The following is a 24,349-nucleotide window of genomic DNA, read 5'->3' as shown; positions in this document are numbered from 1 at the left end:
TTCATTTCGAAGCTCATAAATGCGTCTTTCTCCACCAACTCGGTTCCCAAAAATCTAAAACTGTCATGGGTCCTCCCGCTACTTCTTCGACCCAGCCATCCCTACTAACTACAGGCCTATCACAACCGTTCCCTTCCTACTAAAAATCCTTGACAGAGTTGCTTATTTGCAAATTCAACACTACCTAGAATCCAACCAACTACTTGGATTGCGTCAATCTGGCTTCAGGCCTCAACATGGAACAGAAACTGCCCTTGTTGATCTTAAGAGCCAGATTGATGAAATCAAAGAAAAGGGCAAGGCTGCCATACTACTCCTCTTAGATCTCTCAGCAGCCTTCAACCTGGTTGACCATAAGATACTCTGCAATCATCTATCCTCTGCCGCCCACTTTTCCCCTTCTGCTGTCTCATGGATACAATCCTTCCTGGCCAATAGAACCAGGAGAGTCTTCTCTCCGGTGGCAGCAGCAGACCCCATCCCCATTACTTGCAGTGTTCCACAAGGCTCTTGTGTTTCACCGACCCTATACAATATCTTTACAAAGCCCCTCTTTGATAAACTGGACTGTCTGGGTGTTACCTACACAAACTACCCAGATGACACCCAGATACTCCTCACCATTTCGGGCAATTACAATACTGATGTAGCCATGATCAATTAAATCTTCTCTGTCATTCAGGCATGGATGGCCACACATGGCCTTTGCCTGAATGACGAGAAGACTGAACTGCTCAGTGTTGGTTCACCTAACAACTTACAAAAACTAAGTCCCAACTACTCCAACATCATAATTGATGGCAATACAATCCCGGTCGCCAAACATGTGAAAACACTAAGCTTCTATCTCGATGCCAATACTAACCTCACTAAACAAGTCAACTCGATTGCATCAGCCACGGCCCATACAGGAAAACTAATCAGAGCCTGTAGACCATTTCTTTCCTCTAACAGCTGCCTCACGCTAGCTAGAGCTCTCATACAATCTAAGTTAGACTACTGTAACAGCCTCTACTTAGGTGCCAACCAAGCGATAATTAGCAAACTCCAAGTCCTTCAAAATAACGCGTTACGGGCAGCACTAAACATTCCCAGGCGTGAGCACATCTCTGCCACTAGAACTACATGCAAATGGCTCACCATCCAACACAAAATTGATCTAAAAACCCTATGCCTTACTTACAAAGCTCTTAACCGTCTAGCGCCCCCCTACCTTACCAGCAAATTCACTATGAAATCGTCCATCAGAACTACGAGATCTTCCAATACCTTATACCTTACAGTACCTAGATGTACTTCCAAAAGAGCCGGAGGCTCGAGCTTCACTGTCCTCGCCTCCCAACTTTGGAACACCCTACCACTAAATATCAAGTCTTCCAAATCCTTCCAGTCGTTCAGGAAACTTGCCATTGGGTGGCTTCTGACAAATAGTCAACCGTTAAATTAGACTCAGTTTAAACTGCATATATTGTACATATCTCATTTTGCCTTTAGTGGTTGCTATTACCTCTACTGTCTGTATATTCTGTATATATCTGTTGCTCTTATACCACTTCTTATTACCATGTACTGTGCCTTGTAATTTGTACCAAGCGCCCTTTTACTCCAGGGTCCGGAGCGCAATAGAAATATAATAAACAAACAACCAAGAGTTTTTATATGAACATCCACATGTGAATGAACATATTTTATCTAAATGTCAAACATGAAGACCTTGTCTTAGGCAGTGTGATCTCATCCAAGCACGATTTTGCTCCTAGCAGGGGTCAATTCCTAAAGAAAAAAGTGGGTGGACTCATTAACATACCAATTGAATGTGGTGCCACCAGAAATTAGCATATCAAGGTGCCCTGTGAAAAAACTGGGCAGATGCCTGAAAAAAAGTCTCTGTCCACCCGCGTTTACCCTCGACTTGAGGCCTGGCTCCTAGTGAGGCCTTAAGATCTAGATAACCAGGAAGTCTTGTCAGAGCTCGGGCACTTTCCAACTGCTTTTCTGAAAAAATGCTCCCCATTCCCATTTGAGCCCCATAAGGCCCAATGGGAATGGGGAGGTCCGATGCATCGGGACCATTCGTGAATGGTGTTGGTGCATCCAACATGGTCTGCTCGTGGGTGCTGGTACGCCAGCCAGGTCAGACCTGGCAGGTGAGAAGGCACCCGCGAGCAGAACTTGTAGTTTGCCGGTCCGGTAACAAAGGTATAGGCAAGCTTACCGGTACTGTTGTTACTGGACCGGCAAATTTGGAATGAGGCCCCATGTCTTTCACTCCTCCCCATGTTCCCCCGTTCTCACAAAGGAGCAGTCACTGCGGAGTGTCCATTGCCAGAGTAGCAGCACACTCAAGGGTACCTCAGTCCATCTCCTCACAAGTACTGTACCGGAAAGGTCTACAACGGATGGCAGCTCTAAGCTGTACACCAGCCCCTTAAGTAACCTCTCGCATTAAAAGTCTCTAAGCCACTCACACACCTCATCTGACTAGCACAGCAGATATCAAACAAGAGCATTGTGCAACTCATCTTATATACTACAGCCCCAGTCCAATGCACCCTAGCCCTCTTCCAGTCATTAATGAATGTATTTATTTTTATATTTGTTAAGTGCACAAAACGCCGGCACATCGCGGCGCTGTTTCAACCAGTTGAACTCAAATATGGTAAAAAGTCAGGTGCAAATGGCTAGAGCGGTAGCCATGTAAAAGTGCATGTGCTAAGGTAAATAGACAGGTTTTAAGAGCCTTCCTGGAGGTCCAGTAGGAGGGTTCTTCCCTTGGGTGTGGTGGGAGGGGGTGCCATTGGTTGGCTGCCACTGATGGCAAGCTCGACCCCCACTTTGTACCCATCAGTCTGTGGTCTGGTGGATTGGGCTTTGCTGAATCTTTGCTCAAGGTAAGGGGGGGCAGAGTTGGAAATGCATTTGTGGGTGATAGACATAGTTTTAAAGATAATTCTTTCCTTGTCTAGCAACCAATGGATGGTCCTTCTGGCCTCTGTTATGTGCACTCTTTTGGGAATGTTGAGAGCTGCTCGGATAGCGTTGTTTTGTATCACTTGGTGGTTGTGGATGTTGTGAGCCCATAGGCTTTCAATATAGGACACATAGAAACAGGCATGCATGTAGAGCTCAGGGTGCCTTCCCTGTGCACTCAACACACATCAAAAACAAAGCTATCTTGCATTTTCCCTCTCTGCCCGCTAACCAAAGGTACCCCACTTGCTTTCTGATTCTCCAGAGCATCTGGAGAGCATGCACATCCCAGGAACATGACATAAACTCGTGATTTGGCCGTTCATATGGAGCCAAATGATGCAAGGGAAACACTCCATTAGACCCTGCCCTGTTGCTCTACCAGTATCACGCAATGGCTCGCGAGATGTGTGCCCCAAAAGGGACCAAGGACTGAGCTAACCAGTGCCTGACATATCGTTTGACTGGTCTGTCATTCTAGCATCATGCCGTAGACATACAGATATAACATGAAACTGTGAGGCTATCTGGAAACCATCAACTGTCAATTTAAACCAAAATATAACTATAACATCAGTTAATTGTTCTACTGACCCATGAAGTCTAGTAACCTACTAAAATGGGTTCTCTCTAGGAAAATACTTGAATGCTATTTACAGTATTGTGACTCTCCGGACTTCACAGATTCAGCTTAATAGGGCCCCGGTGCAACTGCATTGTGTTAAGTTGCCAAAACCATGGGAGGAGTAGCCCATTTGGTCATAAGAGCTACAACAGACACAATAATTAAGCTTAATAGAGGTATAATTTCTGCAAAATTCCTTGTGCAACCCGGCCATGGGTGCCGGGGGTTCTACAAAGGTCCTCACGCCCGGCGGGGTCCCCATCCCTCCTCGGAGGGAAATGGTTCTAAAGGGGGGCCCTGCTAAAGCTCCAGCGGGGGCTGGGTGGGGCTGCTGGCCCCCCACCAGCCTTGGGCGCCTGTCTTACGTCTGGGTCGACCGTGGCCCAAAGCCCAGCGGCAGTCCTGGGGGCGCCCCCCGGCGGGGTCCCCGTCCCTCCCCGCAGGGAAAAGCTCTAATGTGGCGGGAGAAGCTCTAAGGCGGCCTGGCCGGAGCTCGAGAAGGCCCTGTCAGTGCTGGCCCATGCCCTTGGGCACCTGCCGGCCCTCGGTCCTTTGCCAGGCGGGAAGGGCCACTATGCAATGCTGCATTAATGGAGCAGAATAGACAGTGTTTCTGACAAGCCGAAGCTACCGGTGTTGACCAAAGGGCTCACAGGGTAATTTGCAGTTCCGGCCATATCATGGCAAAAGAAAAGTCTAGCACGTGTGGCATTATTACATTTGAGACTTCTACTGATACTCACTCCCACCCTTTTTTCTTTGAAGTCATGCTGAGACACTTTTGTACCTTTCCTCACTTTTTGTGTGTTTGCTTGACCTGTATTGCAGCAGGGCTGCTCACATAGAGAATGCTCTAGAGAGTTGACTCTTCCATTATTAGCTTGATCTGTGTTTAGAATTATTTTAATTCTGTTCATCCTGTTGTTTGAAATAATGTATTAGCTGTTGGAGTTGTGTAGTACATTCATAACATATGGTTTTTGTACATTTCTGGTCATTTGACTTGTGACTGATTCTGCCCCAGCCTTATTGGACTTTGAGAGGGGGCTCCAAACCTTCTAGGATATTAAGGAACACTGCAATGATTATAGGTTGGAGGCTGGGCCGAAGCATGTGTTGATGCTCACAAGTGTCACCTAGGGGTCAATCCATCTCCTGAATGTTTTGCTACTTTTCTGCAGGATATCGCAGTGTTCTCTGTAATAATGATGGTTTGCATTACCCAAATAAATTATTTAAAATGTTAATAGGGTGCACTGTTAGCTGAAAGAAGATGCTGATAGGTGTGGGGAGTGGAACACACTTTTACGTTGTGCCTTTTCTTAAACAGGTGCCTTGTCTGGAGTGTCCAACATTTTCAGCTTTTGGGGAGACAACCGGGGGCGGCAGTACCAAGAACTGCCCCGATGCACCATCCCAACCCATGCATCCCTCAATGCCCCTCTGCCCCCGGTAACCCGACGCCAGAGGTGTGACGTCGAACGAAGACTGGATCTACTCCAGAAACAGCTGAGCAGGTGAGAATGGGGTGAATGCACCCGAAAGTGCCAGACATTTCCCCCCATACCCTGGTATCCTTATCCTGTGATAAGTCAGTCTAGCAAAACCATTATAACGAAAAAGAAAAGAAGCACTGGCAAGCTAATCGTTTTGGCTTTTGCAGTTTTTCATTGATTTCTACATTTAAATGCATGAATTTGAGTTGGCCCTTTAAATAATGCTTCAATCTCAAAGAGCATGCACGCAGAAGTGACAGTCATCACATAAGCTTAGCCTCTGCTGGCTGATTAAATACTTCTACCATTTTAGTACAAATCCTGCAACTGCTACAGCCTGCTGTGAAGTCCCACACCATTCCTTTGCTCTCTGTACCATATCCAGTGTGGTGTCATCAAAGGCACAGCACACCTTTAAGTCCCAATTACCTGGGATGTAAGTGATGCACAACAGAACGCTGCAAACACTTGACAGGGTTATTTTCACTAAGGACCAGTGTCAGGGGGGTGTGTTGGCTCCCACCCTATTTGCCCTGTTACGATTTGAAGGTGTTTCTGGTTGGTCAACAACTAGATGCCCCCAGGAGGGGATGCCAGGAGATTCCACTCCTGCTATTTCTGGAAAACGCTGTGCTGCTCCCTCTCACAGAACCACTGTACACTTGCACAGTAATAGCAACGCATACGCGGCTGGCCACCATTGCTATCAACTAAATATGCAAGAATCTGGTCGTTAACAAGACCATCAAAAAGGTAATGTCAAATGGCCCAGCTAAATGCCTCAGCAAGAGTCTTTTGTAAATGGTTGATGTTTAGAAGTAGCGTGCCAATTTGAAAATCTGTCCATCTGCTATGAAAATAAAACAGGGAGGGGACTGCAGGTGGAAATTAGTTCACATAAATTGGGCCAATCTGCCGGTGGGGTTCTGACGTTAAATAGGAAATTTAGGGGGGATTCCCCTGCCCTTGATTTCTATCAACGAATGTCTGGTTTTGTGGCTTCATCTGACACTGGAATCTGGGGCATGATGTGCAGCTGTGACTGTATGTGAAGACTTCACCCTTAGAAGCCTCAGGTCATTATTGAAGGGAACTCTCTCTGGACCCCTGCGGCTAGGGATTGTATCACGCTCTTAAAAATTGCATATTGGAAAAGCAACATTGCAATACATTTTGGCCATCTGTGTAGACCTTTTGGCTGGCCTGGGTAAAGAAAACTCTGCATGCATTCGGCTTTAGGACCCTGTCTGAATATCCAACTGTGATTACTAGGGTTTCCCCTTTAGTCAGGGAGATAGAAATGTTGGGATATGAGAAGGTAGGCGTTGGTGTTTTTCACCTATGATAATGGGCCTCATTATGAGTCCGGCAGTAACCCTGCTGGTACTACCGGTGGATTGCCGTCATACTCGTCAAATTGTACTGCCACCTACCTTCCCGGTGCCACCGGCAGTTTACAAGTGCGGCTGTCCGGGAAGTCAGGCCCTGCTAAAATGTTAGTCCCCATTCCCATAAAGTCAGATAGGACTCTATGGGAATGGAGACTTGGAAGCGTCAGCACCATTGCTAACAGTACTGGCGCTTCCGTGTCCAGTCTGCCCAAGGTCAGACCTGTTGGGCACAGCGGCCCCGGCACACAGACTCCCAGTTTGCCGGTCTGGAAACAGGGGTGTGGCCCCTCAATGAATCCTTTTGTATAGTCTTATTTTCAACTAAATCACATTCTGCAGGAGCAACAGTGATTTTGGTAGAATTCCTCATAGCCAATGTAAAGACTGGCTTCTTTTGGTCTTGATTCACCAATTCCAGTGGTTTGAAGGAAGTCTTGCTGGCTTTTCACGTCTTACTAACATCCAAGCTGTTCTTGAACTTGCAAGTGGATCAACCATCTAACATCTACAGTATTCATGGCAGCCAATCTGGTTCACCTATTGATTCCTGAAGTACAAAGGATAGGATAGAATCTGATTGATTATTTGTTTGATCCACTTGGACTGCTATATATATATATATATATATATGTCTGATCAGCCGAATACTCTAAGCATCTTTTTCTATTGCGGTCCAGGTTGGAAAGCCGAATGACGTCTGACATCAACACCATCATGCAGCTCCTCCAGCGGCAGATGGCTCTGGTCCCCCCAGCCTACAGCACCGTGACATCTCCACCCCAGGGAGCTGTGCTCCGCGACACCCGGGAGCGGAGGGGCCACCCAGTGCTGCCTGTCACCTCCATTGACTCTGAGAGGCTGGCATTCCATTCTCAGGTAATGCTGCCACCAGCAACTCCACTGGCCGAATGGTCCTCCTTGTCTTCAAAACCCTCTGTTCTCTGCCAGTAGTTACTTCTACCTTGCGCTTAGCGTTTCTATTGTGTCTTCTGTGTATCACTGCTCCCCCTGTAAATACCCCTCTGTGTCTCCTCCTGCCTATAGTGATCCCACCCCCTGTCCCACCCTGCCACCATCCTCAACTGCGGCATTCTCAACTTGACATCTGCCCTAAAGCATGCAGGATTGTGCTGCTTGCAGCGATGTTTGCATATGTACGTGTTTCTGGTGCATGCACCAGTTTTTTTTTTGCAATAAAACCAATACAAATACGATAAGGTGCTGCTTTCTCTCTTGAAGCTCTCTCTGTGCTCACATACCCACATTTCCTGCTTGTTCTACCATTCATTGACTCATAACAAAGATTCTCCTCTGACTACCGTCTACCCACAAAGCCCTTCCTACTGTTCTCCCTTCTGCAATGACCCTTTTTCCCTGCACTTCCCCTCCTGCATTACAAATTAAATGTTCCCAGATCACTAACTTCTGACTTACACTTGTATGTGCTTTACCAGTTTTGAGGCCCCAAACTTCATTCACTTTAGTGTGTGCGTCTCGCTCCCCCATTCTTTGCCTCCTCTTCTGCGCGTCTCTCTCTCTCTCTCTCTCTCTCTCTCTCTCTCTTTCTCTCTCTCTCTCTCTCTCTCGTCTTGCTTCAGCTGGCCTCATACTGATTGTGACTCTCTTGCTTTCTCCTACTAGGTTTCCAACTGCGCGGGCTCTGAGGAGTGCCCGCAGAAACCACACGGGTCTATGCTGAGAGACGTGGGACGTTACAGAGACAACCCGCTGGTTTATACTGCAGGAGAAGTACTCAGAGGGCCACCCCCGGCGCCGCCCCCTCCGCCACCACCGCCACCTTCTGTGCCGTCACGGGATGAACTGTTTGGTGCCGGCCTGACTGCTCCCACTCCCATCACCTCCAGGCGCCTCTCCCTGCCTGAACAGCTGGGTGACCCTCTGGACCTGCGGACCCCACAGAGACATCCCTCTGACCCCGGGAGTTAGGGGTGGAACATACCATTCTTGCTTGGGGTGCGTAGTTAATTTTATGGCAGATAAGAAGGGAAAAGCTCACCTTTGCAAAGCCCTTTGTAGCACATCTTACCTCTGGAGAAACCTCATTGGCAGAGAGGAAAAGATGTTTCATAGCACTGAAAAAGGATGGGAGTACGTGGCGGCTTGTCCTGCATTATGCGACCGCCATTGGATTGTGATAGAGCGGATCGGTCGAAAAGATGGATTCTATCCACTGCTATCCTATCTGGACACCTCTTCTAATTGTCTGCTGCTGTGGGTGCCAGGCCTTTACTTTTGATGGAAGATGAAATAAGTCATCTCAGGCATGGTTTTGCTGTCTGAGAAAACTCCACACCAGTCGGGACTTCCTTGGAGGACAAGGACCATTTATTTAAAATGTATCTGTGCCTACGCGGTGAAGAGGCAGGCACACCTGGAGAATGGTGGTAGGTGTGTGAAGGTTGACAACATAGCAGTCAAACGTGTCAGACTTAGAGTGGGGAGGTGTACGGTGGGGAAGGGAGTAATGTGCACGACATGGCACATTCGAGTCTATTTGGTCCCACTCTTTGGGGCCGGCTTTCCGACTTAGAATTCCAACCTTCCTGCCTGTCTCTATTGCATCGATCCTGAGCAGGAACATTGTGTTCGCTGGACAGCATGCCTAGAGATGTTAGCTGGTCTAACAGTCCTCTCGTGGCAACTCGGGGTGGTGTTAGCATGAGGCAAGGAGAAATGACAGGGTAAGGGCAGGTCAGCTGAGAATTCAGCAGCTCTCAAAGCACAAAGTTGGAAGGGTTCCATAAACCCACAGGAAATGACCACCGCCTCTAAAGACGAACCTCTTTGGCCAGGAGCAAGGCCTAATCTACCTGTGCTAAGGAAAATAATAATCATAAATGTTAATAATATATTGATGAAGATAATAATATTAGTAATAATAATAATTACAGTATAATAAATCCAAACCAGACAGAATAGCCATGTGTTACTTGGGAACATATCAGCATGCTGCTGCAACCCTTGGGAGGCCGCTCGAAGGACGAGAAGCAAGGGAACAGGGAACTCACATTTGGGGTCTTTGGAATTGTCCATTCAGCTGATGCCGAAGGAGTGGTGTGGTTGTGGCAGGTCAGGGTGCCCAATGGAGAAAACAGGACTACAAACACTGAAATTGATTTAATGCAACAACTGTTGCTAAGCTGCTACTCCTGATCTCCATCGTCTGTCTGGGCATCTCTCTTGTTCATGGGATTGTGGTAAAGATGGCGAAATCTAGTTTCTTGTGTTCCTTGCAAGCCCTTGCCGTCTATTTTCTAGGTCATGCCTCCATGCAGCGCCTGCTTTTCTGCATGTGGCTGGGGTTTGCAGCTGTCTGCTCCGCCTGCCTTTTATGTTTAGTTGGAAATGTAGCATTTTGAACATCAGGGTTCTGGCTGGAGGCTCTGAAAACTCCTAGCTTTTGAACGTGTTTGGAGGACCGTCCACAGTCCTGCTGGTGATGTCTCAGTGGGGCCTGAAAGCTCCTGGTGGCTTTGGTGGAGGATGATCAGGATAGCCTATGAGAACCTGACCCATGGGGATGCCACCGTGTTCTTTGAAGGCTACCACATGGGTTGCAGTGTGGTCTTCCCAGCTGTAGCATTGAAATATGATGACTGCTGCCAGAAAGCTGTAGCTAGGAAGGTGAGATGGCTGTTCTGTGCATTGAGTTTTAAGTAATTGACATGACCAGTCCTACAGAAATATTCCACTGCCCGCCCAACATTCAGGTTGTGCTGCCTCACCCACATCTATTCTCTTACTCCTGCGGGGCCCTTTCTGCAATACATGAAGTGGGCGAGTCTTGAAATGTATACCTTTGAATGTGGTGTAGCTTTTTTCTGTTTCATACTGAGATTGTGTTTGAAATGTCCCAAACACAAGCCAAAGTTTTGATTCTTAGGAAAAGTAGTCCTTGGTGGGTCAGATTCCCACTATTAAGTTTGCTTTAGTGTTGAATGTCTTGCCCTCGGGAGCGAGCACCATGCACCGCCGCACCTCTGCACACCATGGTAACCAAGCTTTGGCAACTCACAGACCAATGCATGTTGGGAATGAAATCCTAGGTTACCTGGTTGGCCCATGAATGAATACGATCGTATGCCAATGTGGAAAGCTCCTGCAGACATGTTTCGGCAACATGGTGCTCTGCATCATCAGGGCAACAGTGTAACAATGTCACCGGGGCAGCACCTTCACTCCGCTTCATTAAGTTTTGAAGGCTGCCACCGAACGGCACGCCGCTTATTGGTTGGTTGCCACTCAGGTTACACACCGGAGCCATAGGCGAGGTGAAATAGAGGGGGCAAGTGATGGTCCGTGGTGAGGGGTTTATAAAAAGACTAGTACATTTTGCACCTTAAAAGTAAAGACTGCAATAAAAGAAGGCTAGTCGCGATACAGTTCCCTTCCTGAGTGACCACTTGAGACCCTATCCGATGACTTCTCAGCCCTACCCCCCCCCCACATAAGTATTTCCTCAGCCCCGCCTCTGACCGCCGCTGCAACCTCATACCCTGCCCCCCTCTGCCAGGCACTGAGAAGCAGCAACAGTAGGTGACACAGGCCGATTATACAGCAACACATTTCTGTGTGAAGCTCAGATGGTGCAAGGATCCCTCAGCACTGTTCCACGAGCGAAATGATGGGTGATACACAGTCTCACTGCCTGAACCTTTCCCTGTGAAGGTGGGCAGAGATGCATGGCTGAGGAGTAGCAAAGTGAAAAGGGAGAGACGGAGGCTCATGCACTGTGGAGGAGTGAGGCGGAATCTTGGGAGCAGGGTATTACCCCATCATTTCGTGGCCCAAATACAGAATCCGAAAATGCAGAATATTTTAAGGCACTATTATAAATGGTGGGGGGGTTGGGGCAATAAATCATTTGAGAGGTGTATGGGTAGGCTGCAGGGGCTCTCCCTCCACCGACCCCCAGCATATAATTGTGTTGAAATGTGCGAAAATAAAAAAGAACATTTTTTAGGCAGTGACCGCATAGCTCTGTGAGACTGTGCGTGTCATTATAGCCCACTGCTGCCCCGTTCTCTTTTGTTGCACAGTGAACATTCCAATTCTTTAAAGTGCGAAAATGAACCAGCAATTTGGTCTTTAAAATGGTTACTGTCTTTCACTTGCCCTATGGAGCAGAGCCACAGTAGGGAAACAGAAGCAGAGCAAAGTCGACTGTTGAAGCATTCATGACCTCGGATCTAGTAAATAATGGTAGTGATCTCACCTGTTCTGTGGGTCATTTGATGTGGCAACACTGCTGCTAGTGAGCTGACAAATCAGTGTAGCCGACAGCCACAGTATGGCCATAGGTTGAAGGCTAAATTGTTGTTAGAGGTGAATTTGATTCCCAGAGGGGCATTAATACCATACATGTTCTGAAACTTACCATCCATAGTTAGTTAATGATATGCCAGTGATCTTCCTATTGCATGATCCACACAGAACACAGTATGATTTAAAAAATCAGGAAATCACTCAAAACATTTGTGGCATAAACTATCACTCTCTCCCCTTATTTCTTTCATAGCCTTTTGCCTTTTAAAAACAATAGACGCCCTCAATTTGCACATTAATATGGTTACTTGTTGGACTATTTATAAAGCTGGGCATGCTCCATCTTTGTAAAGGGACTTCTCATGTATGGGGAAAACATGTTATTAACGAACCTTGTCTTGGAAATGTAAACATAGATAAGTTGGCATACCCTTCGCCCCACTCCAATACAACTTAATTCCAAATGTTCCAAAGTATTAGCTGTTTATAACTTTGTTATCCAACTTGAAACATGTACAATGGGACAGTGAGTCTCTACAGCTACGCAAATGGGCACCATGGAGAAATCAGCAATATTGACTTAAGAATCTGAGTATCAGTGATTGACTGTCTATTGACCAATCACATTGTAAAGCACTCGGGTATTATAGCTTGATGTATTGCCCTGCTGCAAGGTCAAAACTCCTTCCATCCTATTGCTGTGCCAGTGCTGTTCGTCTCACCTTTACTCGAGGCCTGTTCCATGCTCCTCTGCCTATCCCTCCATCCCTCCCCCACCAGCTCCACCTATGCCCATTGCTCGTTCTTTAAATGCGCTCTTCATTCGCCCTCTCTTAACATTCCAATCAATGTGCTAAGCATGTGTTTTAAAACGTAATGCATTCCAGGACTGGGATTCTAGGTCTCTATATTATTATTAGAAAGACAATACACTGTATCAAACAGCGTTAGAGAGGACACAACCTTAATCGATCATTTCCCCCCACCCCCTCTGCATCCATGTATTCTGCAGCTATGAACCTGCTTCAGAGATGTGTGTTTTCTGCTTATGATAAACTGGAGATGACTGGTTTTGTCACAGTGTGTGCCCTTCTTTTATATGTTTAATATGCGTGAGTGTGTGTGTGTGCGCATGTGTGAGTGTGTGTGTGCACATTTGTCTTTGCATGTCTGTGTCTATGTGCTTATGCTTTATACAGATGGGTAAGCTTGCAAGATTATGGTGATACTAGCTGGTGTTATTTTACTCCTTTACTCTGTAATAGAAGAGCACTTAAATGTTAACCTTGAACCTTAGATAGTGGAGATGCCCCTCTGTTCAGATGAATAGCGACCTAGTCCTTTGCTCTCCATGTTGACCAAGACTGCAGATTTCTGGCTCATATTAAAGCAGACACCAGATGTGACCCTGAGGAAACTGGTCAATAGGAATCCTTACCTCCGATAATGAGGCACATCAATACCCATTCCTAGAGGTAGGTTGCCTGAGTTAATAGATCACTTAAAAGTGCCGGGAGCTCTTGATAGTGTGGGCCAGGGATAGAATTAACTCTAACAGTGTTGTACAGCTATACACATATAGTACTATTCAGTCTACCTGACAGTGGCTTTCTACAAGATCACAGTAATCAATACCTCATGCCTGCCCTCTCGATAGGGTTACTTTACTGTGGGACAAATAGTGTGCACAGTGTAAAGGTACATCACACCCAGTTCCCTTGCATACCCTTTTTTAACTTAAGCAAAAGCATACTTCAATCTTACAATTATTTAACTTATTTTCTTAAATATACGTGTTGATATAATCATCAGACATGTTATCGCTCAACCCCCTCCCATAAGCAATATAAAGTGAAATATAAACAATGGTTACACTGATTATTTCATCAATACCCCACACGACTCTTAAAACATCAATATGTGCAACATGAAACATTTGGAAATAATGTATCTGCACACCTCCTTCCAGTTGTGTTCACACTTTTGAATAAGTGATCAAAGAATTCCTCACTTCTTCATTAAGAGTACATTTTACAAATATGAATCTAACATCCACAATCCATCTACACATTTTAGTTGTACATTTCTATTCAATCAACTAATTTTTGTATACTAGCCGTTCCCAGTGTAACATATGCCATTCTAGCATATCTTAAAGGTCAATATCGGCTGTTAATTTATAAGGTTACTTCTGTCCCCCTTCTTAAATATCAGAATTACCACTGATCACTTACAGGAAAGGGGGCGTAGGTCCCTGTGACTTATTAATGGTCACCACTGATCACTTCCAGGAATGGGGCATAGGTCCCTGTGACATATTACCGGTCATTGAAAAGGCTAAACGTTTTGGTAACTATCTTCTATTGAATTTGGAAGGCATTTTTGTATCACATGGAATGAAAGGTATGCATGGTATAAGAACAGTATATACATTCCATTGATTACACTGGGCTCTATGATGTGTCTTTGTAGATGTGTAATTGTCAGCCTTGATCCATTGCAGAGTCCCTGTGATGGCATAAGATTGCATAGTAGCATATTTACAGCACCTACTTTCAGTATTAGCTCATGAGGAGGCATTTGTTCTACAGCGTTTTGCTCTTTAGAGACTGCAACATTGAGCTGGTAATTAACTGTTCATTGACACTGGAATGGCCTTGCCCTGTGTGGAGAGAAGTGGTGGTGGAAAGAACTAACTTGAAAATATTCTGAATGTTTGCAATAGTAGAAGGTGAAGGTGACCACATGGAACTGTGCTCATTCTGTTTGTTAAACTGATAGCTGTTGTTGAATTGGAAGGGCACACAGAGATACACTTTGCCATTTGTACAACAGAGTACAACCTAAGAATGATAAATTGCATCAGCTGAGTACAGAAACATACCTAAGCATTTTATATATAGAGAGATTTGTATTAACTCTATGTGTTACATGTATCTATCTTGAATCAATTATGTCAGTATTCAGGATGGAATATTTTCCAATGAGTTTAGGTACCCTGGTGTGTTAAAATGTTATCTGCCTAAGATCAGTTATCAGAAATTACATTGGCACAGACTCATATACATTATGTCATCTACTCCGCGTCTTATTAGTTAAGCTGTTTTTACATGTATCTCGATATAGTGGACATAACATGCATTGTGAGGTTCCTGAGACATCATTTTCTCTGATGTCTCCCAACAGTGTAAGTACCTGATTCAAAACATCTACCAAATGTAACATCAAATTAATAATATTTTGGAGATCAGCATAGAAACGTTGACATCCATCTCAAATTCATTCATACATTACAGCACCTCTGGACTTTTCCAGCAGTCCCTGATTTGAAAAGGCTGTCTATGAAGATTTAATGTAATTTATAAAGATATTTCTCTAGTTGTCTCCAGAAGCATTCCTATTTTTTGGATTCCACTTGCTTGCAATGGTATCTGGGGGCTCACCTCGTGCACATACACTTTTTACCTCATCGGAACACCATGGTCCTGCGCATAGAGTGCTATTGATAGAATTAAAAGCTCCTACTTCCATTTCTTCCATATGTCATTCAATCATGGCAAATGTCCCTGCCGCTCCAAACGTAGTTCTTATTTAAGTCTTTGTTCGGTTTCATGAATTAATTATATAGAGTGAATATCCATTGACTCCTTTATCATTGTAGAAGAAAGAGTGTTTTAAATGTGAAACTTAATGATGAATATTTAAAACTAAATTAAATCTTGGGATCGGCTTCTGAGCCTTACCCATGGAAAGTAAATTACCCTCTGGTTTGTGCTCAGTTGCATGTACAAAGGAGTTGACCATCTGGATGGAGTGTCATGTGTGATCGCTCAACCAGTTCTGTCAATTAAATCAGCAAGCCTGAGTTCGGTATCTATGTTTGTATATGTCTCCATCCTTCACAAGACAAACCCTGCCTCATCAGTTATATATGTGAAAAGACGAATTGCTTATTGTGACAAATGGGTCAAAATGGGCTAGTTTTGCTGTCCTTTATTTTAGGTCGGTTTTCATTTCTTTTTTACATTATTGTGTGGGGGCGAACCACCCACAAATCATGATTTCCCACCAGCACCCACCACCACAGCTTGGGCTTTCAGCTCTTTTGATTTCCTTTTTACACTCCCTCCCATTGTTCTCCTTTATCCACTTTCCTGGCACCTTTGCTTATTTATTCTAGGCATTATTCTGCCAGGGACAGCTCGTCAAAGATGAGCTTGTCATTTAGACTGCTAGAGTCATGAAGAACAGCCTCATAGCTGCTAATATCACATATCCCCAGGGCAACATAATCCATTATTTAACTAGTGACACTCACGTTCACACAAATAAGTAATTCATGCCAGAATAGTTCCTCTTTGTTCCCTGAGGGCTAGTCGTCTTTCGGCCTCACTGTCATTTTGGGCCACAATTTACTCCAAAAATGCCCACCAGGATAAGGCAATTTACATCGAGATATTAGAGCATTTTTTTTTAAATTGCCTCAGTCCCTTTGTGCTTTTTCATTTTGTACTTCCAAAATACTGGAGTTTGCATTGGCATATGTTTGAGTACACACGATGTGTATTTTAATTATTTTACAAGTCTGTTAATTGATTATATATTTTTAAAGTGCATCAAACGCGAATTCATTTAGCAGTTCATCAACATAGTTCATAAGAGCAATTAATTATGAATTACATTAATTCTTACATGTAATTATTTGCAATATTAAAATATCCTAATACATAATAAAGCTATAGGCAATGCCTAATTCTTGTTCACCAAGGAGGCAATCTGTCTGTGGTATAGTTTAATCAGACTCCGAATTTGTTTCTTCGACGCATTCTCTTTTTGAAGTGTGACAAAAAACACTGTAAGGACAAAGTCAGGGTAACCCATCCGACATTGAGTACCGTCAGTAGAGTTACATTTTTCACTCAAGCTTGCAAGGGATCAGCCTGTCAATTCGCACAGAGCAGAAACACAAGAGGAACGGGAGGGGCCTGCTTTAGCAGCCACTCCCCAGCCTCCTCACACTAGGCCACCCACTATTTTGTTTTCAGTTTGCATGTAGCTCACCTCAGGGACCTGAATCCTCGCAACCCTGGATATGGAACTCTCTTTGTTGAGGGGTGGTCGGGGGTGATCTCGTTTGAGGGGGTTTTGTAGGAGAGGGAGCATCAAGTTCATGCACAATTTGCTTGACAAGTTCTGTGGCTGCCCCCACACCCACAGACGGACGTTCTACGTAGGCTATCTACCTATACGCTGCCCCCCTTCTCATGGGCCACAGGAGCAAGATCCCCTCTGAATACTGAACACTCCTCTGGCCTCCACTGAGTAAACACTCCTCAGACAATTCTCCTGGTGCCTCACACGCAGCTGACTATGCATTCACACCATGCATGCTGACAAGTACACTGACCATTTAAACATACTCCACAACCATCATCCAATGATCGAGTAAGGCCGTCATGGCCCATCCTTAAGACAGGAAGTTACACAGCCCAGGCTCTGACCCTTCTTGCCACGTTCCCTGTGAAGCTGCGATGTCCTTCTGCATCTAGGTGATAATGTCTATGTCATAGCAAGATTGACTGTAACCCTTCAGTTCCCACCAAAAGGGATGCACCACATTGACTCTGGTCAAATAATAGGAGGTGCTACATTCCTCATATCCATTACTGAAAGTGATGTCCCACACTTGCTTTGACTCACATCACACCCTCAGAATGAGGATGCATACCATTACACATATGATACTGTGAATATCCCTGTTTACAGTACTTGACATTGGTCAAAAAGATAAGTGTGGCCCCTGCTGTTGTAGATGGCATTTGAAATTAGATTAATGTGGGTGTGCCTATTGTAGAAGAACGTGTGCTCATAGGTCATTTAGAATTTCCCTGTACACTGAAGGTCTTTCTCGTTTGCATCACTATGTCAGGAACCTGTTACCCCAAGATTACTGCAGACCTTCATAACGTCATCCCTGGAAGAGTGATCATGTTAGAGTAGTAACGCTGGGTAGTATCAACATATGTAGGGTCAGCCAGTTAGTATAGCAACTCCGGAGCGGATAAACATTTGCTTCCCTGGGTGTGTGAGTCAGTTGCCTGAGTAAGATGGAGGCTTCCATTTATGCTGCTTGGGGGGGCTGAGTCTGTTACTTAAGTAACACTGTAGTGTCTTTGCTCTAAAAGCCCTGACGAAGTGATATTGGTACCTAGGTTGTAGCTAGGTGAGTCTGTTAGCCATCTAATACTGGAGGTGCTTTGCCTCTCCAGCCCTGGCAAAGTGTGTCTATTACCCGAGGAACACATAATGATGAGGCCCTATTGGCCTAGATCACTGACTTCTCTTCTGCTCAGCACTCAGGGCTCTCCTCAATCCTCATTCTTTTAGACCTCTCTGTTGCCTTTGATACAGTGGACCACTCCTCTCTTCTGCAAATCCTCACTAACCTCTGAATCCAGGACTCCGCTCTCTGCTGGATTGACACGTGCTGATCATTCATATCTATTAGAACATGAGCACCTCGGACCCCACTCCTCTCCCACTTTGGGCTCATTGAGGCTCAATCATAGGATGTGTGCTCATCACGCTCTAATCCTCCCCCTGCAACAACCGTACCTCCTGCTTCAGCTTCTTCTTCCAACACTTTGTGGATGATACCGCATTTTTTTTCAACTCTTCTCAACTGAACTCTTCTAAAAACAATAGTCATCTACCTTCCTACCTCTAATGCAGACCCTGTGCACCCTCTCGCTTCCACTTCTTCTTCCTTGCCCCCTTCCCTGTAATACTCTTCCTTTGACATGAAAATGACCACTTCCATCCAGTTCTTCAAATAGCTTCAAAACCCCTTCTCCTGTCATTCACCCTATAGGAGCACCCTCCTAAATGCCACCTATTTCCATTTTGGCAACCATGACCACCTACCTCTACAATCCCTCCCCCCTCTCATGTCTGAGTAGATGTCCATCACTGTATTTCTCCAAAGCCTCCATCAATGCCAGGTAATTTTTCAATATGTCCATGCTTGTGAATTCATTTTGTATGGCACCTGAATCCAGGACTGCAGTGACTCTGCTTGATGCTGTGTAAATGTTTTGTTTGAAACCCATATCACTGCAATACATAAATATAAAATACAAATGCACATAGAATCACTGCCCCGAGGAAGAGAGGGGGTTCTCTTGAGTAAAATTGGGGACATTCACATCTGTAGGATTCTACGGGGGAGGCTGTTACCTTAGTAACACAAGGGTTTCTTCACTTCCATTATAGACGTCCCAGCGTCAGGCAATTGCCAGAGCAATACCGGAGGGCCTTCACAAATGCAGTTAATGTTCTGCCAGTAAGGTGGCATGTGTTCCTTCCGAGAGTACTGCTATGGACTGCAAAGCAAATTCTCTTATATAAAAGATAACTGTACAGCACTTCTGTACTACTTATAACTCCTAAGCAACACATCCATCATACCAGTACAGCAGAGGCAATTCATTAGAAAAGTCAATTGGAGCTATCTGCATCCACCTGAACTAGAAATAGTAAACTTATCACATCGGATATCTGCTTTGGTAAAGCATACACTGTCAATAGTGAAAGCACTTGAATCCCCCAAAGACATGACTAAACCAATCTTGGGAAGGATATAAATATGCATTGATCAAAGTAAGCCTGAGCCTCAGGGCCTATGAATCCTGCCCTTGTCCTAGTGAAACTTGAGAGCAATCTGCGAGGTGCACGGGCTTATTGTTTCATATGAACGGCAACATTAGTTGGTAATCTCTAATGTCAATTTATGTGTGTTTTAAATCAGCACCTCCTCTGCCATAAAATATATAGTTTGGTTGCAGCTTATGACGAAGAATTTGCTTAGAATAAAATCACAGCCATATTTGAAGCTGGTGGCTCATTATGAACATTGGTTCATTAAATGAATCAATGCCTAACAAGCTGTAACAGACGGACAATTGTGGAAATAACTAACAAAGCTACCAGTCCTGAAGAAATCTAGGTCATTATTTATAAGCTATTAAGCCAAAACTTAAGTTCATCAATCTTTGAAAATAGATTGATTTGTGAAATTGTTTGCTACACTAAATTGGCACTTAAATGACAAATATTTTCTTTGAAGAATTATATATATTTCCATCCTTCTGGGTCTCCCCATTTTTTTGAACCGCACTCTTCAGAGCAATCCTTTTAGCAGCAGCAGCGATACCATAGACGGCAATTGGATTTCAATTACATTTTTAATTCACCATATGATGTTATCAAGCATTTAAAAAACGGGTGTGTTTCACCCTCTACCGGGCTTCATCTGAGTCAACCCTTTCAGTGTGTTTGTTTGCAATGTATACACGCATTTCTAGTCTCTCATTTGTTTCTCCACTATTTGGGTTGCCCATTCACTGCTTTGGCCATTACTGGCAGCCATCTTGTAACATTTCAAACGTGTTGTGTCCATCCAGTACATTGTTTCATCATTCCCATACTTTTATGAGTCTTTCTTTGTATTGCACCACAATTCTAAGAATCTCCATCTTCACAGTATACAATATAATATTATTTCACTGTCAATAAAGTACACAGTGCTTTCAATAAAATATTTTCTTGTTCTTTTTGTGTATTGTTTTTTGCTAGACATTCTGGCACGTGTTTTCAAGACACGATGCCTCATTTTTCAACACCCACATGTTTTTTGGCAGATCCGTTAAATAGCATTATGTACTGTATCTGATTGCACATTTTAAAGGTCCTTTTAAATGCCTGTGCTATTTCTTTACACATTATCATCATGACATATGTTCAACCTTTGACCCTGCATCACTTCATTGTACTGTATGTTGTTGCAGTATTGCTAAAGTGCATAAGGCTTTAAGTAAAATCCACACTATTTTACTACACAAGAAATAAGAGGTCTCATATACCATCTTTCCTGCCTCATGCTTCAGCATTATAGTGCATAGTGCCTAGGCTTGCAAGCTCTACATGTTCTAAAACTGTTCCATAAGGGTACATGATGTCTGCATGCTTTCTGTGTGTGTATTTTCACAGACTAGCTCCACTGTGTGCACTAATCATTGTAGTATTAATGAAGTGCTTAGTGCTTCATCAATAAAATCCACATTGTTATCCGGAGCTACACATTACTATAACAGGAATCCAAAATATCACGTTTCATCTTTCACATTTTATACCTCAATGTTAGAATCCATAAGGCCTCTGCGTGCAAATTCAGTTGCTTGATTTTAAACAAATCCCCAAAGGTGCATGATGTTAAAGTGCTGTAAGTGTGCACACTTTGCAATTAGTGCATGTTCTCAAAGTGGAAATCCATAATGGTGTATAATACTAAGGTGCTTTCAGTGTGCACATTTTGCAATTGGGACATGTTCTTATAGTGCTAATGCCTATGTTTCATCCACATCTTAATGGTCATTATGCAGTAATTAACGCCCAGTGTTAAACATTCTTATTTAAAATGTATACTGCACAGATACAATTTTTTAAAATATTTTTGGATTTTTCTTTAGGTATTTGTCCCTTTCCAGCTTCCTACTCCATACAAAGGCCTAACCATTTCCAATAAATATGAACAATTCTTTGTCCAGATTATGGCCATTTGGCATGTTAGTATTCATGTCCACAATACACCTTTATTCTTTTTGCCTCAGTTGCAATCCTCTATTTCCCCCTCTTGGATGTTGCAGTATCTGGTGGATAATGAAAATTGTAACGTCTCCACACAGCTCTCATGGATTTCATCAAAGTGTTTTGCAAGTGGGTACGAGAAATTTTGGATAGCTCGCAGGTGTTGTAGTATTCTCAATTTAGCCATATGGTTTGTGCTTCCGATATACCACGTGTTGCACCCACACATGATAACATAAAGTACATGGGTACTACTACATGTCTAATGCTGTTTAATCTTTATAGTCTTCCCTGTTTGTGGGTGTTTATATTCTGTAGCATTCAGTCCATACCTGCACATTTTACACTTTTGGCACTTTGAGAACCCTAATTTCTTCGTGGACAACCAATTTATCTTGCTGTTTTTCTGTGCTAGGAAGCATGGGACTAACACGTTTCTTATCGATAGTGGTTTCCTATAAGTTATCACTGCCCTTGCTCCTATATGATCTGCCATGTCCTTATCTTGCTTAAGGACTCTCCAATGTTTATCAAGGATTTTTTTAGATTGCTCCAGACCATTGATTATATGTTATTATAAACCGTAGTGTATCCCTTTTTTCTTCTTTATCATTTTCCTTATTTTGATAACCAATAAGTCATCTCTTTGGGGTATTTTCTTTCTTTGAACCTGCATGCTGCTTCACTGGAAGATTGTATGCATTCTTTCTTTTCTGAACAGTTTCTTTTGATGCGAGTGAACTCACCATAGGGTATACTTCTTTTTAGGTTTTTGGGATGGCCACTCTCAGCATGTAATGCAGCATTTATGCTTGTTTCTTTTCTGTGTATTTCACTTTGTATGTTCATGTGCACTATTTTTATATTTATATCTAAATATACAATGTTTTCCTGATGGTGCTTTTCAGTGAACTTTAGATTATTAATATTGTTATTAATAATCAATACAAACTCTGACCATTCTTTAGGTGTTCCTTCCCATATTATAAACAGGTCATCTATGTACTGTGTCCAAAGCTGTATTCTGTGTGTGTACTTCTGTAGATCTTCCATGTGCAATATTTCTTTTTCCCATATTGCCATATGCAGGTTAGCATATGCAGGCACAAATGGCGTTCCCATAGCGGTGCCATATGACTGTCTGTAGTACTTACCATGAAATAAAATACATTATATTCTAAACAGAATTTTAACATTTCCAGTACCATCTGTGAGTGACCTCTATAACACGCTGATTTTGTGAACAATGTTGGTATATAAAGATACCACATACAGTGTAGCCAGTAGGTACGTTTCATTCCATGGTATTTCTTGTATTCTACTAATGAAATTCCATCGTATCTCTGATGTACGAGGGAAGTGTGGATACAAACGGAAATTAATATTTGTCAAGTATTTGTCAATGTCAATGTATCTGGAGGTTTTTTCCAAGAGCAATCCCATGGCCCAGATGATTGGTCTCCCTGGGGGTTTCTGTAACCTTTTATATACCTTAGGTACAAAGTCAATCATTGATGTCACTTGATTTTTGACCCGTAAGTATTCTCCTTCCTCCCAATCTAATAGCCCATGTTCTAGCCATCTGTTTGTCATTTCCTCAAATGCTACTTGGTATTCTTGTTTTGGGTTGTTTTCTAATCTCTGGTATTGTTTTGGATGTTTTAGTTGGTGTGTTGGTTCGTCCATTTAACTTGATTTGTCCATTAGTACAACATTTCCCCCCTTATTTAAGGGTTTTATGACAGTGGTGTCATAATTTCTTAGTGCATTCATGGCTTCCCAGTTTTTCATATTCAAATTGTATTTTCCCACAAATTTTATTTCACCTAGTTTCTTAAGGTCATCAAACACTAGGTCTATAAATACTCGAAATGTAAACAGATGGCTGCCACTTATGGTCAAAGCAGTGAATGGGCAACACAAATGGTGGAGAAACAAATGAGGGACTAGACATTCTTGTATTTATTGCAAACAGGCACACTGAAAAGCTTGACTCAGGAGTATGGAAATTTAAAAAATGCAACTTGCTCAGTCGCAAGTACTGTCACCTGCGCGTTTTCGCTGCGTGCGTTCATTGTGGAGCAAAGTAGTTTGGAGTATATATATATATATATATATACATATATATACATGTAACATTGAAGTATGAGTTAAACCATATTTTCTGATTACATTTATATGGGCTGAATTTAGGCTGGCTATTACTGTAGTTCTGTGTGAATGATGTTGTCTTGCGTATAGATAAGTTTATCAATATTGTTTAAGTCACTTCTTGTTAAGTTTACGTTTTGTTTTACCATTGTATTTTTATTGGTTGACCATGTAAATATCCTTTGCGATACATGTTTTTTTTTCTCCATTTTGAATGCATTAAAGATAGCTCCATCTGATGTTTTTTAATACATTTTCTCTGCTGTATTGATGTGATATGTGTCTTACCTATGAGCTATAGTTAGTGTGGAAGTGTTGTAATATATATATATATATATATATATATATATATATATATATATATATATATATATATATATAAAACATACAGGACTTTAGTAGGTTTGCACATGCTATGATTGACACTCTTGCCCATTCCTCCATGCCTCTTTGAGAGCAGCCCAGCACTGTTGTTTTTCCTCTTGCCTGCTTGCATGTTGCTTTCAGTGCCCCAGTTAAATCTTTGTGACTGGAATTCATGGCGGGAACTTCTGAAGTGTAAGGCTCCTTGTGAAGAAGCAGACACAAACAGATAAGATCTTCCTGAGGTGAATCCTTGGGCTGCCCTGCTATTCCAAGAGCCTCATTCTCCTCCTATGCCTGATGAGGTAATTTGAAAATCATTAAAGCTTTTGAATACATTATTATTTGTCCTAACTAAGGTATCATCTTGCTGTATTTATTGGAGCAAATATATAATATATATATATACACACACACACACA

At 43.2% G+C, this 24,349-nt stretch overlaps 1 protein-coding gene across 1 annotated transcript in view; it reads left to right on the top strand.

The window, feature by feature from the left end:
- The window catches only part of KCNH2 (potassium voltage-gated channel subfamily H member 2), a 1,778,384-nt gene extending 1,754,506 nt beyond the window's left edge, over positions 1-23,878 (top strand). The window contains exons 13-15 of the mRNA XM_069645957.1: positions 4,926-5,112; positions 7,160-7,358; positions 8,124-23,878. Coding sequence (XP_069502058.1) covers positions 4,926-5,112; positions 7,160-7,358; positions 8,124-8,429 — 692 coding nt within the window. The 3' untranslated portion in view covers positions 8,430-23,878. The remainder of the gene's footprint in view (positions 1-4,925; positions 5,113-7,159; positions 7,359-8,123) is intronic.
- The last annotated feature ends 471 nt before the right edge of the window (positions 23,879-24,349 follow it).

The sequence above is a fragment of the Ambystoma mexicanum genome, chromosome 2p (genome assembly GCF_040938575.1).
Source record: "Ambystoma mexicanum isolate Mex_15411 chromosome 2p, UKY_AmexF1_1, whole genome shotgun sequence".
In the NCBI taxonomy this organism is placed as follows: domain Eukaryota; kingdom Metazoa; phylum Chordata; class Amphibia; order Caudata; family Ambystomatidae; genus Ambystoma; species Ambystoma mexicanum.
The sequence above is the reverse complement of the archived record's forward strand: the minus strand, read 5'-3'. Positions and strand labels throughout refer to the sequence as shown.